General features: G+C 44.4%; 1 protein-coding gene across 1 annotated transcript; it reads left to right on the top strand.

Annotated features, from left to right (window-relative positions):
* The first annotated feature begins 547 nt into the window (after positions 1-547).
* Positions 548-14,696, top strand: LOC138670107 (glutathione S-transferase theta-1-like). Its single transcript, XM_069757148.1, has 5 exons — positions 548-904; positions 6,682-6,769; positions 12,062-12,212; positions 13,285-13,461; positions 14,372-14,696. Exons 1-5 carry the CDS (start codon positions 790-792, stop codon positions 14,567-14,569), a joined length of 729 nt encoding a protein of 242 aa, XP_069613249.1. The 5' UTR covers positions 548-789; the 3' UTR covers positions 14,570-14,696.
* Positions 14,697-15,701: the final 1,005 nt, after the last annotated feature.

Below are 15,701 nucleotides of genomic sequence, written 5' to 3' on the forward strand. Positions count from 1 at the left end.
ACGTTTTTTGTGCCGACGGTCCGCCAAAATACGACGCATCCGTCGCACGACGGATGCGATGTGTGGACATACGTCGCAATGCGTCGCTAATGCAAGTCTATGGAGAAAAAACGCATCCTGGGGACAACTTTGCAGGATGCGTTTTTACTCCAAAACGACGTATTGCGACGTACAGCAAACAACGCTAGTGTGAAAGTAGCCTTACGTTAATGGGACCTGCCAAGGTTTTTTTTTGTGCTTTTTTTTCCCTGAAAATAAACGCTAGTGTTTTCTTAATTTCCTTATAAATATATTTTTTTTAAAGTCTCGAACCCTATTAAAGAAACTGCTGAGGAAATGACCCCAGAAACGCTGGCAAAACACGCTTCAGTATTACAAAACTTCAGAGAATGCTGAGGCGTCTTTTGTTTGGAAACAGACACGCAGTGTGAACATGCCCTAATTTTCTGCTAATGATATGTGCTTTCTCACAGGGGTACAACTCTGAACTCCACCAGAAAGTGTTTCTCTATGTGGAGGAAATAAGTGGAATCCTGACAGGAGGTTTAGAACAAGATGGCAGCCGCAGTGACCAGGATGCATGAGGAACCTCGGCAGTGAGGAGTTGTGTCAGCCATGAAGCCACAATGTGACACCGTGCAATTAACCCTAATGGAGCCATAGGCAGCGCACTAGGTGAGAGGCGAGCTTGGGGCGAGGCTCCGTGCCGTGGGCGTGGGCACTGCTCAGTAACCGGAGCCCCTTCCCGGAGCCTCTCACTGCCGAGTACCGGACTGGTGTGTCATCATCATGTCGGACCTGACCCTGTACCTGGACCTGCTCTCCCAGCCCTGCCGCGCGGTCTATATCTTCGCCAAGGCTAACAACATCCCCTTTAAGCACCAGGAGGTGCTGCTGTTCAGAGGTCAGTGGGGGGTCTTGTGAAGTGAGTGTGGGGGGCAGTTCTTGGCAAGAATCTTCGGAGACTTGCAGCTGCTGCAATGGTGGATTAGCCATGTCTCTGAATAGATGGTGTCAGAAGTGTGCGGGCTGATGGAAAGGATGTATCTGGGTCAGAGGTGACTGTCCTCTGTGGCCCCCCAGGGCCCCTAAACTGCAGAATTGGAAGTCAGTGATATGGTAGACGATCTTTGCACCATAGTTCATAGTGAGGCAACGGCATAAGGGGCACAGATCGAGTGTCCGTGTGCTGTACGCCATTCCATCTTGGCGTTGTGCTTGGTGATATAAGGCTTGCATGCTGCTAGGCCTGGAAATCCATGTGACTGAGTCAGCAGAGTTACTGAACAGCGTTCATAGCTGAGTTATGGAATGGGCACATGTTAAAGGGAACCTGTGGTGCCAAAATCCGCTGTTAATCAGCTGGTTAACGGCTTTCTTAAGCCATGCCGCCGCCGCCACACGGCGAACGACACAGACAGGAGGAAAAGGACTTTATCCATCCCTGCAACCTCCGGCTTCAGTCATCTCTCAGTAAACTGCGCCCTGAGAGGCAGGGCCGGTTTTATACAAAGTGAGGCCCCAAATGCTAACACATTGCACCATCATACAGAAACGTTTCAGTTGTATTTACATGCGCTGATTTCCAGCCGTTAAATAAGTGTGAGCGACAATATTGAAGTCGTTTTAACGGTTGGTCCCAAGTTTCTTTACACCGACTGAGGAAGAATGACTTGATACAGTATAATTATAATGCTGGTCCCATATAAAACTTATAGCATAATGCACTCCCCATGGTCATTGATAGAGTACAATGCAGCCCCCTCATAGAGAATAATGTAGACCCCTAGGAGTATAATGCAGGCTCCCCACACCCAGTATAATGTTGCCCCCTCAGAGTACACTGCAGCCCCCCTCAGATTATAATGCCACCCCCATAATAGTATACTGCAGCCCCACCCCACACACATAGTATAATGTAGCCCCGCTGCGCACACACTATTGAAGTCATTCGACGCTTGTTCCTGAGTTTCTTTACATCGGCTGAGGAAGAGTGACAGGTAGTCCTTCATACAGGTACCATATAGAACATATAGCATAATGCACTCCCCATGGTCCTTAATAGAGTAATGTACTCTCCTCGGAATATACTGAAGCCCCACACCCAGTATACTTCACCCCCCCTCAGAGTATATGGCATCCTCCCTCAGTGTATACGACCTCCCCCATAGAGTACTCTGTGTGTGTGGGGCTGCATTAGTACACACAGTATAATGCATCCCCCTTCATAGACTATACTGCAGAACCCCCACACACAGTATAATGTAGCCCCCTAAGAATATAACGCAGCCCCCACACACAAACTGTATACTGCAGCCCCCACAGAGTGACAAAGTATAATGCAGTCCCCCCCCCATACACAGTATAGAGCAGCGCCCTGCGCATTGTAATGCAGCCCCCCAGACACGCACAGTATAGTCCTTTTGTCTGCCCTTATTCACACACTGAAGTCAACATTTACACATGGTAAGGTTTTAATACTAGACAGTGTAGGACCGTCAGGGTCACCTTGTCGATGGTGGGATGGCTTTTATGTTTTTTTTAATCAAAAACAGTGTTACTAAGAACTCTGTGTTATTTAAATGCACTTTTGCTTTTTCCTTATTTAGTTACAGCAGCGCTTTTGCTCATTTTGTCTCTTGTTGTTTTGTTTTTTTTTACACACAATGTAGTGTGTTATGAAAAGATAATTCAGTCCCACAATGGACATAGAGGTCAGAGCACATACAGTGACCTGACAATAACCCAAAAACATAGAACGAGCTCTGAGACGTGGGAACTCTGCTGACCGCAATCCCTAATCCTCTCCAACACACACTAGAGGCAGCCGTGGATTGCGCCTAACGCTCCCTATGCAACTCGGCACAGCCTGAGAAACTAGCTAGCCTGAAGAAAGAAAATAAGCCTACCTTGCCTCAGAGAAATACCCCAAAGGAAAAGGCAGCCCCCACATATAATGACTGTGAGTTAAGATGAAAAGACAAACGTAGAGATGAAATAGATTTAGCAAAGTGAGGCCCGACTTTCTGAACAGAGCGAGGATAGGAAAGGTAACTTTGCGGTCAACACAAAACAGTACAAAAACCACGCAAAGGGGGCAAAAAGACCCTCCGTACCGAACTAACGGCACGGAGGTACACCCTCTGCGTCCCAGAGCTTCCAGCAAGCAGGAAAAAACAAATAGACAAGCTGGACAGAAAAAAACAGCAAACAAAATAGCAAAGCGGAACTTAGCTATGCAGAGCAGCAGGCCACAGGAGGAAACAGGTCCAATACGAGAACATTGACTGGAGGCCAGGATCAAAGCACTAGGTGGAGTTAAATAGAGCAGCACCTAACGACTTCACCACATCACCTGAGGAAGGAAACTCAGAAGCCGCAGTACCACTTTCCTCCACCAACGGAAGCTCACAGAGAGAATCAGCCGAAGTACCACTTGTGACCACAGGAGGGAGCTCTGCCACGGAATTCACAACAGTAGTGCAACTCCCCCCCCCCCCCCCCCCCCCCCCCCGCACACACACACCGTATAGTGCAGAGACAAACACAGACTATAATGCAGATACACACACTGTAGTGCAGCCCACACAGTACACACATATACAAACACACGCAGTACTCACCTCTCCTCCTTGTTCCCCACGCTGCTCCAGGCTCTGCTTTCAGTCTCGGCAAGCTCCACTCCTGGCACAGTGTGGCGCACGATGATCTGACATCATCGCGCACCCGCTGAGTCACAGTCAGAGTGGGACTGATGGGAGAGGGAGCGTCAGCTGACGCTCTCTCCTCCATAACTGCTTTCAACTGTATTGGTGTCTATGATGCATACAAGTTGCATGTCCGATGGAGGGGTGGAGCTGGGCCCCATAGCGGCCACGTGGTTTGCTGCTATTAGCGGCAATCCACTGGCTGGGGGCCTCTGGAGGAGAGGGGGCCCTAGGCAGCTGCCTTGTCTCCCTGCCCCTAACCCGGCCCTGCTGACAGGCAGCACATCAGTGCAGAGAATGCAGCTAATCCTATGTCTGTAGGTTAATAGCTTTTTTTTTTTACATGACAGGTTCCCCTTAAAGGGGTTGTCCGGCCTTGGGATACAACTGCGAGGATTCTCCTGTGGCGGGTATGTAGCCACAAGTATCTGATTTGCAGTCACACAGTCACGTGCCGACTAGATGGTCGTGGCCTTAGGCCGGGATCACACATGCGAGAAACGCGTCCGTGTCTCGCATGTGAAATCCAAGCTCTGGCGCCGGCACTTGGGAGCAGAGCGTGCGGCTCCATGTGTTGCTATGCGGCCGCACACTCCGCTCTGGAGTGCCGGCGCCAGAGCTTGAATTTCACATGCGAGACACGGACGTGTTTCTCGCATGTGTGATCCCGGCCTTAGAGTGACTATAGACTTGTACCCTAAGGCTGGACAATCCCTTTAAATATTTGCTGCAGACACTTCTGCACCAATAAGGCTGGTTTCACACTTGCGTTTCCTGCGCTGCGGGTGGCAGCGTACTTCCTCTTGCTTCCTCCGTGAAGCTCTGCATACTGCTGCCTGCATCCTGCGTTTCTCTGTGTACGTATCTCTAATACTGGGTACGCAGGGACATGCGTTGTATGCGGATGTGTCCGCATGCGGCAATTTGAGGTGTGCGGCGATCACACGGGAATGCAAAATTTCGCACAGATCGACTGTGTGTAGCAGAAATGCTTACTTGCTATGAGTGCCGACATCAGGGTGGCGCTCATCACAATCTAGCAATGACAAGCATAGAGGTCTGCTGCAGACCTCTGTTTGTCATGCCGACCCATCGGTGACCCGCAATCATGTGACTAGGTCACCGATGGGCGGGATTAGTGATGCGCTTCCTGTAAGCACAAGTTAAATGCCACTGGGAGAGATTGACAGCGGCATTTAATTAGTTAACAGCCGCGGGTGGATCGCAGCTGTTGCGGGCACATGTCAGCCGTATAGATCAGCTGACATGTGCCCAGAAAGGTGTGGACTCCGTGCCGGAGCTCACACCAAACAGGGGGAGTCTAGCATTGGCGTACGATTACACACGTCGAAAAGGGGTTAAGATCGTAAGAATGAGGATCCTGCAACCCCTTTGTATCCTCAGACGTGCCCCTGCATACCTCCAAAAATGTGTTTTATACTTGTCCCATGCTGTATGTGAATTGCACGGTGCGTTCCAATGCGTTTCTCCACGTTAACACTGCTGCCCCGGTCCCTTCAAACGCCACTGCTTATAAGTGCATGTAGATGGGTGACGTCTCTCCGCCATCCACCTAGTGCTTAGTCTCGCGCATGTGCAGTGGGTTACTGGCTGTTCAATAGGGCACAGTGAGGCGACTGCGCAGCTCTCTGATTCCACTGTGAAAGTGCGAGACTTCGGGCACTACATGGATGACTTACAGAGGCGGCGTTTGGAAACACCTGCTGCAATTTACATAGAGCACGGGAAAAGTATAAAACACATTTTCGGAGGTATGCAAGGGCACGTCTGAAGATATAAAGGGATTGCAGGAACCTCATTCTTATCATCTTAAAGGTGATGGGCAGAGTTTATAAAAAAAAAAAAAACTGGTGACTGGTTCCCATTAATGTGTGCACATACCCTTAGGCTATGTTCATATGCAGCATTTTTGCTGTATTTTTCTGCAAATGTAAAGCTGCATTTTACAGTACCAGTAAAAACTGAGATTTCAGAAATCTGATGCACGCACTTGTCTTTTTCCTGACTGAATTTGAGCACTGCAGCGTTTTCTAAATTTGCAGCATGTCAATTTTTCCAGCATTTTTGCTGCATTTTTTCACCCATAGAAAGCAATGAGAAGATTAAAAAAAAAAAACGCAACCATGTTGTTGTTGGCTAAAGCATAATTTTATTAATAGGGGCGTCCAGTCTAAAATGAATAGGCTGCAGTCTCTCTATGTGACTACAGACTCTTCAATCCTCCCAGCACTGTACTCTGCGAGGACTCTGTTCTCTGCCCGAGGAACGATATGCAGAGCCGGTCTCATGGGCGCGGGCCACTTGTATTGAGCGAGGCCGTGCCCACTAGACAGGTTCTACCCGGGCACTGAAGTGGTTTTTCTGCCAGATTATGACATGGGGCTTGGAGAGATGCTGCTGCACTTTGGATTGGAGAGTCTTTTTCAGATTTTGTTTGAATTTGTAAGGGTATGTTCCCATGGTCAGTAAACGATGCGGGTTGGACGCTGCGTACATCCGCAGCCTCCAACCTGCAGCGGCCAGATGTTACAGCCTTCGGCGTCCCTGCCTACCTGGACACGCGGCCCGTCTCTCCAGACCGCAGCATTCCTATTTATATTGTGGAGATGCTCCGTCTCCGCAAGATAAAAATCACCCATGCAATGTATAAGAAGCGGCGATTCCGCATGGTTCAATGAACACGTGTAATCACCGCGCTTACAAAAGTCTGCAGTACTTTGGACGGAGCAGACATGTGAAAAAATGTGAAATTAGAATTACTGTATACAGGTTATCATATCCTCTTAATGCGATACTGATAGCATCACATACTGTGCCCAGATTGTGAAAATGAACAAATATAATAATTAATAATAATAATAATAATAATATAATGACAAATCATGGTAGTATATTTCTGGAAATGTCCTGATCTGGATACGGAATATTTGGATCCTTTTTTTTTTTTTTTTAGGAGATCAGCTGAAAGAAGATTTTGGCAAGGTGAATCAACTGCGTAAGGTGCCGGCTCTCAAAGATGGAGACTTCACAATGGCGGAGAGGTAAAGAATCGTGTTAACCCCTTAGTGACAGAGCCAATTTTGTACTTAATGACCGGGCCAATTTTTACAACTCTGACCACTGTCTCTTTATGAGGTTATAACTCTGGAACACTTCCATGGAGCCCGGTGATTCTGAGATTGTTTTTCTTTACATATTGTACTTCATGTTAGTGGTAAAATTTCTTCAATATGACTTGTGTTTATTTATGAAAAAATGGAAATATGGCAAAGTTTGAAAATTTTGCAATTTTCAAACTTTGAATTTTTTTGCTCTTAAATCAGAGAGATATGTCACAAAAAATTCTTAATAAGTAACATTTCCCAGATGTCCACTTTACATCAGCACAATTTTGGAAACAAATTTTTTTTTGTTAGGGAGTTATAACGGTTAAAATTTGACCAACGATTTCTCATTTTTACAACACCATTCTTTTAGGGACCACATCTCATTTGAAGTCACTTTGAGGGGTATACATGACAGAAAATACCCAAAGTGACACCATTCTAAAAATTGCACCCCTTTACGTGCTTCACAGGAACTGAAGCAATGTGGAAGGAAAAAATGAACATTTGGCTTTTTTTTCACAAACATTTTATTTTAGAACCAGTTTTTTTTATTTTCACAAATGTAAAAAGAGAAAATGAACCACAAAATTTGTTATGCAATTTCTCCTGAATATGCCGATACCCCATATGTGGGGGTAAACTACAGTGTGGGCGCACGGCAGAGCTCAGAAGGGAAGAAGCATTGTTTGACTCTTTCAATGCAGGATTGGCTGGAATTGAGATCGGACGTCGTGTCGCATTTGGAGAGCCCCTGATGTGCCTAAACAGCGGAAACCGCCCTCAAGTGACACCATTTTGGAAACTAGACCCCTCAAGGAACTTATCTTGATGTGTTGTGAGAACTTTGAATCCCCAAGTGTTTCTCTAAAGTTTATAACGCAGAGCCGCAAAAATAAAAATTATTTTTTTTCCATAAAAATGATTTTTTTAGCCCAAATTTTTTTTATTTTCACAAGGGTCACAGGAGAAATTGGACCACAAAAGTTATTGTCCAATTTGAGATCGGACGCCATGTCGCGTTTGGAGAGCCCCAATGTGCCTAAACGGTGAAAACGCCCAAATTCTAACTCCAACCCTAACCCCAACACACCCCTAGCCCTAATCCCAACCATAACCCTAACCACACCCCTAACCCTAATTCCAACCATAAACGTAATCCAAACCCTAACCCCAACTCTAGCCCCAACATTAGCCCTAACCTTAACTTTAACCCAACTCATTTAAGCTCAACTCTAACCCCAATGGAAAAATGTGTGTGTGTGTATATATGTATGTGTGTGTGTATGTATATGTATATGTATATGTATATATATATATATATATATATATATATATATATATATATATATATATATATATATATATATAACTCGAGTATAAGCCGAGATTTGTGGGCTGAAAGTGCCCCTCTCGGCTTATACGCGAGTCACGGTCGGCGGGTGAGGGGGAGAGGGCGCTGAGGCATACTTACCTAGTCCCAGCGATCCTGGCGCTCCCCCTGCCGTCCCACGGTCTTCTGTGCTGCAGTTCTTCCTCTATCAGCGGTCACGTGGGACCGCTCATTAGAGAAATGAATAGGCGGCTCCACCTCCCATAGGGGTGGAGCCGCCTATTCATTTCTCTAATCAGCGGTAACGGTGACCGCTGATAGAGGAAGAAGCTGCAGCACCGAAGACAGCTGTCCGGGGGAAGGAGCCGGACGCCAGGACCAGGTAAGTATGTAATATTCACCTGTCCGCGTTCCGGGCGCCGCTTCATCTTCCCGGCGTCGCTCCATCTTCCCGGCGTCTCTGCGCTCTGACTGTTCAGGTCAGAGGGTGTGATGACGCATATAGTGTGCACGGCGCCCTCTGCCTGATCAGTCAGAGCGGAGACGCCGGGAGCTGCAAGCAAGAGAGGTGAGTATGTGTTTTGTTTTTTTTTTTTACTGCAGCAGCAGCGACAATGGCAGAGCTTTCTATGGGGCAATATGAACGGTGCAGAGCACTATATGGGGCACAGCTATAGGGCAATAATGAACGGTGCAGAGCACTATATGGGGCACAGCTATAGGGCAATAATGAACGGCGCAGAGCACTATATGGGGCACAGCTATAGGGCAATAATGAACGGCGCAGAGCACTATATGGGGCAGAGCTTTCTATGGGGCAATATGAACGGTGCAAGAGCACTATATGGGGCAGAGCTTTCTATGGGGCAATATGAACGGTGCAAGAGCACTATATGGGGCAGAGCTATAGGGCAATAATGAACGGTGCAGATCACTATATGGGGCACAGCTATAGGGCAATAATGAATGGTGCAGAGCACTATATGGGGCACAGCTATAGGGCAATAATGAACGGCGCAGAGCACTATATGGGGCACAGCTATAGGGCAATAATGAACGGCGCAGAGCACTATATGGGGCACAGCTATAGGGCAATAATGAACGGTCCAGAGCACTATATGGGGCACAGCTATAGGGCAATAATGAACGGCGCAGAGCACTATATGGCACAGCTATGGGGAAATAATGATCTATTTTTATTATTGAAATTCACCGGTAGGTGCTGCATTTCCACCCTAGGCTTATACTCGAGTCAATAAGTTTTCCCAGTTGTTTGTGGGAAAATTAGAGGGGTCGGCTTATACTCGGGTCGGCTTATACTCGAGTATATACGGGGTATGTATGTATGTATGTATGTATATATATATATATATATATATATATATATATATATATATATATATATATATATATATATATATATATATATATATATATATATATATAACCCCGCTTTATCACCCCCTTAGATAGGAAACAATAATGAAATTATATATAATTTCATTATTGTTTCCTATCTAAGGGGGTGATAAAGCGGGGTTTTACTTTTCTATTTTGATCACTGTGATAGGGTCTATCACAGTGATCAAAATTAATCAATAGGAAAAATCTCCTATTGGTGCCGGCCGGCAGATCTAGGCAGGCGCACTGTGCATGCGCCCACCATTTTCTTACCAGAAGAAGACGTCACTAGCTGAGACCCTGGAGAAATTCTGACTCTGGAGGGGTGCCATACATTTTTTCCACATCGCCTTTACGTCGCCGTGGTTTAAGTACCCTTATCTACCGCTGTTAAATTTTTTTTTTAAATTCTAAACTATGTAAATATACTGTACTTTTTAAATGTAGATTTTTCTTTTTTTTTTTTTTACGTGAAAAACTGATGCAACAGGGCTGGATTAGCGCAGAAGTAATTATGAATGGAGAGGAGGTGATGTTAGATGATTTTTTTTAATGAAGATGATGATATAGGAAATAAAAATAAAACAAATACACTCCTCTGTCCCACCCAATGTAAAGTCTATTTCCGGAGGACCTGTTCCTTTTTGTATAGCCTAGATATGTTTACTTAGTTATCAGTTCTAATTCCACCATTAATATATACATTAAGTATAGTTATGTACATTAAGTATGTGAATGGTTTCCAGAGAGCGTATCTCAGGAATAAAAAAATAAAGGTACCGTATATACTCGACTATAAGCTGAGGCACCTAATTTTGCCACGGAAAACTGATTAAGCTTATTGACTCGAGTATAAGCCAGGTATGCATTGTCCCCCCCATCCCTGTCCTGGTATGCGTGCCCCCCTCCCTGTCCTGTCATGGTATGCTTGGCTCCCCCCGTCCTGTCCTGGTATGTGTGACCCCTCCCGTCCTTGTATGCATGCTTCCTATTACTAAAAACAAACATCCTACTCACCCGCCAGCGTGCCCTCGCAGCACCTCGTTCTGGCTTCCAGCAGCTCTTCCTGTGCCGAGCGTTCAAGTGGTACCGCTCATTAAGGTATTGAATCTTCCCTCCACGCCTATGGGAGTGGAGATGAGTGCATATTCATTACCTTAATGAGCAGTACCACGTGATTGCTCAGCACAGGAAGAGCTGCTGGAAGCCGGCACCAACGAGATGCTGCGACGGATAACTGGGTAAGCTTATTGACTCGAGTACAAGCCTGGTATGCATTGTCTCCTTATCCCGTATTTTACATAAAAAATAAAATAATCGCTCTGATTTTTTTCTCTGAGATGGCAGTTCTCAATCATTATTACTACAAAGCAGAGTAACAGTATATTACATTTAGAACATTGTGATTGCATAGCAGATGCTACAAATCCATGTTTAGATCACTTCCTAACCCTTATAATCTTGGATTAAGTTGCTGTTACATTTTCATTTATGAATTAGATTTACTGACTGCACATTATAATTACTGCTGTATTCCCATTGTAAAATACAAAGAAGATAACCCCTAATGCTGCAGAAAAAACTTTTTTTTCCATTTACTCTTAAGGGTATTTTTACAGGATTGTTGCAGAAATATCTGAACTCCTATTTCTGAATGGTGCAGATGAAATTCATGCTCTTGTTTCAGAAACCTCATATTCACATCTATGACTGCAAGGAGTGTAAAACATAGCAACCCTTTCCCATAATAATTTGGCTGCATTACCAACAAAACACACAACCTTACCAGGTGTACCTTTTGAATACAAATACCAGGAAACACAAATGTTGGGTTAAGTGGGTTGGCCACAGCTTTTATTTAACGAAAATACACATTACATACATTGCCAAAAATCATTCATCGTCCATTCCCATTTTTTATGCTTTTATTCCAAAAGAAAAACCAAAGGCCAACCGCTGATGTACAGCAAGCCTTGCAATAAAACCTCATCAGGCTTGGACGAGAACCGCCGTGCTGTAACAACTAACAAAACCATAAATCTTGCTATAAACTATTAATTTAAAACATAAAAATAAAGGCGGGTGGGTGGGCTCCTCACACTCAGGTAAATTGGCTGAATGTCCATTGGCGTTCTTTTGCCCTCTTATCATCCTTATCAAACCACACCCCTATTTGCATAGGGCAGCCCCATTATTTCCTCCACTTTTACCTAAGGGTACCAACCAAACCTCCCTCACAGTCCTAGGACCTTTCCATACTTGGTTCAGGGCCTTCAAGGAATAGATTCTCAGTTCTCACAATAAGAGTGTTGTGAACAATGTTTAATATTGGCTTTTTATTCTTCGTGCCCTTGGTACTTTTTTTCTTTTAACAACTGCCTAGTAATCCAGAACATGTGATAATCCAGCAACTATCAGGCCTTGTCGATGATGTGTACATAATTATATATTTAACCTAATAGTTTGTGCTTACTCGGCTTTCATTCTCTTTCCAGCACTGCAATCCTACAGTATCTAGCTAACAAGTATAAGACCCCAGATCACTGGTACCCATCAGACCTCCAGAAACGTGCTCGTGTAGATGAGTACCTGTCTTGGCAACATGCAAATACACGTCCCCACGGTGCCAGAGTGTTTTGGGTCAAGGTAAATGTGTCTTTAAAATAAAGAGCCCCAATCAGGTGATACGATTTTTGGAATATGGATAGGAGTTTGGGTTGCACGGTCATTAGTCTCTTCTGGTGGATTGTTTGTATTGTGTGGCATATGAAGAAATGGAGGCCACACTTGCTCTGAAGTGCACTATTTGGAGTGATGGCTGCCACAGCTTATTTTCTTTAGAACTGCCAGAGTTGGCCGAATACTGTACTCTGCTCCGGCAGTACAAGAGTGAGACTGGAGCAGTGGGGCATATGCACAGCCATGGTTCCATTTAAAGGGGTTTTCCCACAAACAATGCCCATTTTAATTAATAGATCTTGGAATAATAACTTGCACAATTGGATGTGTTAAAATAAAATGTTCCTGTGCCGAGATAATCTTATAAATGTGCCACTGCTGTGTACTGTGTAATGGCCGTGTCTCACAGTACAGGGACATGGTCTGGTCTGATCAGATCACATCTCCTGAGCAGGGGGAGGAAGCAAAAGAGGATACAGATGTTACAGCATGGGATCGCAGTTGATTCTTTCTGTGAGGTAAAACATTTCCCTGCCTGTTTTTAAACATGTTTTACCTCACAGAAAGAATCAGCTGTGATCCCGTGCTGTCCTGTCTGTATCCTCTTTTGCTTCCTCTCCTGCCCAGGAGATGTGGTATGATCAGACCATGTCACTGTACATTCAGACATCCAGTACACAGCAGGGGCACATTTATAAGATTATCTCGGCACAGGAACGTTTTATTTAAACCCATTCAATTGTGGAAATTATTATTATTCCAAGTCCTATTGATTAAAATTAACTTTATTTGTGAGGAAAACTCCTTTTAAGCAGAGCACTTGAAATCCCCAGTGTCAGGATAACGGGATTCCCAGTGGAGGGCCCCCTAAGCAAGTTATGGTGGTGCAAGGTTGTTTCAGTAATTCTATGGGCATCCTGCCTTTTTATATCTGAAACATACAGTCAATTTGTGATTATAAATTAATGTATATTTAATATTTATTACAGTAGGATATAGATTTAATAAATTACAAAGTACTCCTTCCTTTTTGTTCCAGGGCATGACTCCATATATCCTTGGTCATGAAGCCGCACCTGAAAATGTAAATCCTGCTCTATCCGAGCTTAATGGGACTTTGACAGCCATAGAAACTAAATTCCTGCAGGACAAACCATTCTTTGCAGGGGATGAGATCTCCATTGCGGATTTGGTTGCTATTGTAGAAATTATGCAGGTGAGTAAATCCTATTTGCTCTATTTTGTTTCCCCCCTAAAATATCTATTGGACAACCACTGCTCAATCATATAGTTGTCCAGTAGTAGACAACCACATTTTAAAAGGAACGTGTGAGTAATTCCTGCTGCTCAAACATCGGCAGAATGAACGATTGCAGCCAGGTATAAAATTATATGTAACACTCCGGAGGTTCTAGAAGGTATAGTTTGAAGAGCCGGCCCAGAACGAAAGGCAGATACGAGACTAGGCCTGGGCTGCTCCTGGCTATCTTTTCCCAGCACCGCTCCAGGTGATTGACAGGTCTCTTTCTATTGAAAGACTTGTCAATTGGCTGGAGTGGTTCTGGGAAACGACAGCCAGGTACGGCACAGGACTGGGCTCATCTCTGCCTATGCTCCCCGGTCAGTTCTTCAAACTATTTAGAAAATTATACCTGGCTCAATCTGTAGCCATATTCTCATACATGCTGCCTGTGGTTTGAGAAGCATGAATCGACCGACAGATTCCTTTCAATGCCTACTTGATCTTTGACTCCTGCAACTTGAGCAGTTGAAAGTTTATAGAATCGCTTAAAGAGATCCAATCTAGGGCTACCTTATTTATTTTTTCTTTTTTAGTAATGGCGGGCTGCCCTTTTTAATTAATAAAAGAATGGGAAGCCCCAGACTGGTGATTTTTCTAACTATGAATTGTCAGAAGTCTGCAGAACAGACCTTAATGCCCCAGGGCTCAACTTTCTAGCCAAAGGTGGGCTTGAACATCCAGGTTGTGTGATCCCGGCATGCAGAGTGGGTCCCATGGCCCCTGTCTCACATTGAAAATATTCGATCAGCTTGGTTTCTGCAGCATGAATTAAATGTTCCCTTTAATATATAGTATATTATTACAACTCTTTTTTTACTTACAGCCAATTTCAGCTGGTATTGATGTTTTTGAGGACAAGCCCAAGTTGTCAGCCTGGAAGCAAAGAGTGGAAGAAGCAATTGGAGCAGATCTGTTCAAAGAAGCACATGAGTCAATAACGCGTTTCAAGGAGCATCAGTCACTCCCTCCTGAGCTCAAAGAGCGACTTAAAGCCAGATTAGATTATTTCAATCGCAAATAGCCATTCCAAAGGTTCCAAGCTCCTGTGCGACTCATCTAATAAATGAGCAGGGAAGTGATCTGACTACGTGTTGATATATTTAATAAGTGAGCAAAATTATTAAATTAAAAAAAGTATGTTAAAGGGACTTTTTTTTTTATTGCATTGAAAGTACTATGATTCCAGCTATATGCATCTATAATTTAGGATTCAGTTATTTTCTGCTACACTAGATTATTTTGTTACAGTTCTCCTATTTCATCATCCTTGTGTAGCCGTCTTAGTTTTCCCCAACTGCTATGTACTACGGCTTTATCCCAGCTGCTGACCTAATTCCACAGCAAAAGGAGCTAACTGACTACTCAACTTATACATATACAGTGGGGAAAAAAGTATTTAGCCAGCCACCAATTGTGCAAGTTCTCCCACTTAAAAAGATGAGGCCTGTAATTGACATCATAGGTAGACAACAACTATGAGAGTCAAAATGAGAAAACAAATCCTGAAAATCACCTTGTCTGATTTGGCAAGATTTATTTTGCAAATTATGGTGGAAAACAAGTATTTGGTCATTAACAAAAGTTAATTTCAATATTTTGTTATACCGTATATCCTTTGTTGGCAGTGACAGAGGTCAAACGTTTTCTGTAAGTCTTCACAAGGTTGGCAGACACTGTTGGTGGTATGTTGGCCCATTCCTCCATGCAGATCTCCTCTAGAGCAGGGGTCCCCAACTCCAGTCCTCAAGGCCCACCAACATGTCATGTTTTCAGGATTTCCTTAGTCTTGCCCAGGTAATAATTGCATCACCTGTGCAATGCAAAGGAAATCCTGAAAACATGACCTGTTGGTGGGCCTTGAGGACTGGAGTTGGGGACCCCTGCTCTAGAGCAGTGATGTTTTGGGCCTGTCGCTGGGCAACACAGACTTTCAACTCCCTCCAAAGGTTTTCTATGGGGTTGGGATCTGGAGACTGGCCAGGCCACTCCAGGACCTTCATATGCTTCTTATGAAGCCACTCTTTCATTGCCCTGGCGGTGTGCTTAGGATCATTATCATGCTGAAAGACCATCCACGTTTCATCTTAAATGATATTGCAAAACAAACTTTGGGGTCCATTTTCACCTGTTACCCTTAGGAAAATGCAAAATTT

The sequence above is a fragment of the Ranitomeya imitator genome, chromosome 1 (genome assembly GCF_032444005.1).
Source record: "Ranitomeya imitator isolate aRanImi1 chromosome 1, aRanImi1.pri, whole genome shotgun sequence".
Classification (NCBI taxonomy): Eukaryota; Metazoa; Chordata; class Amphibia; order Anura; family Dendrobatidae; genus Ranitomeya; species Ranitomeya imitator.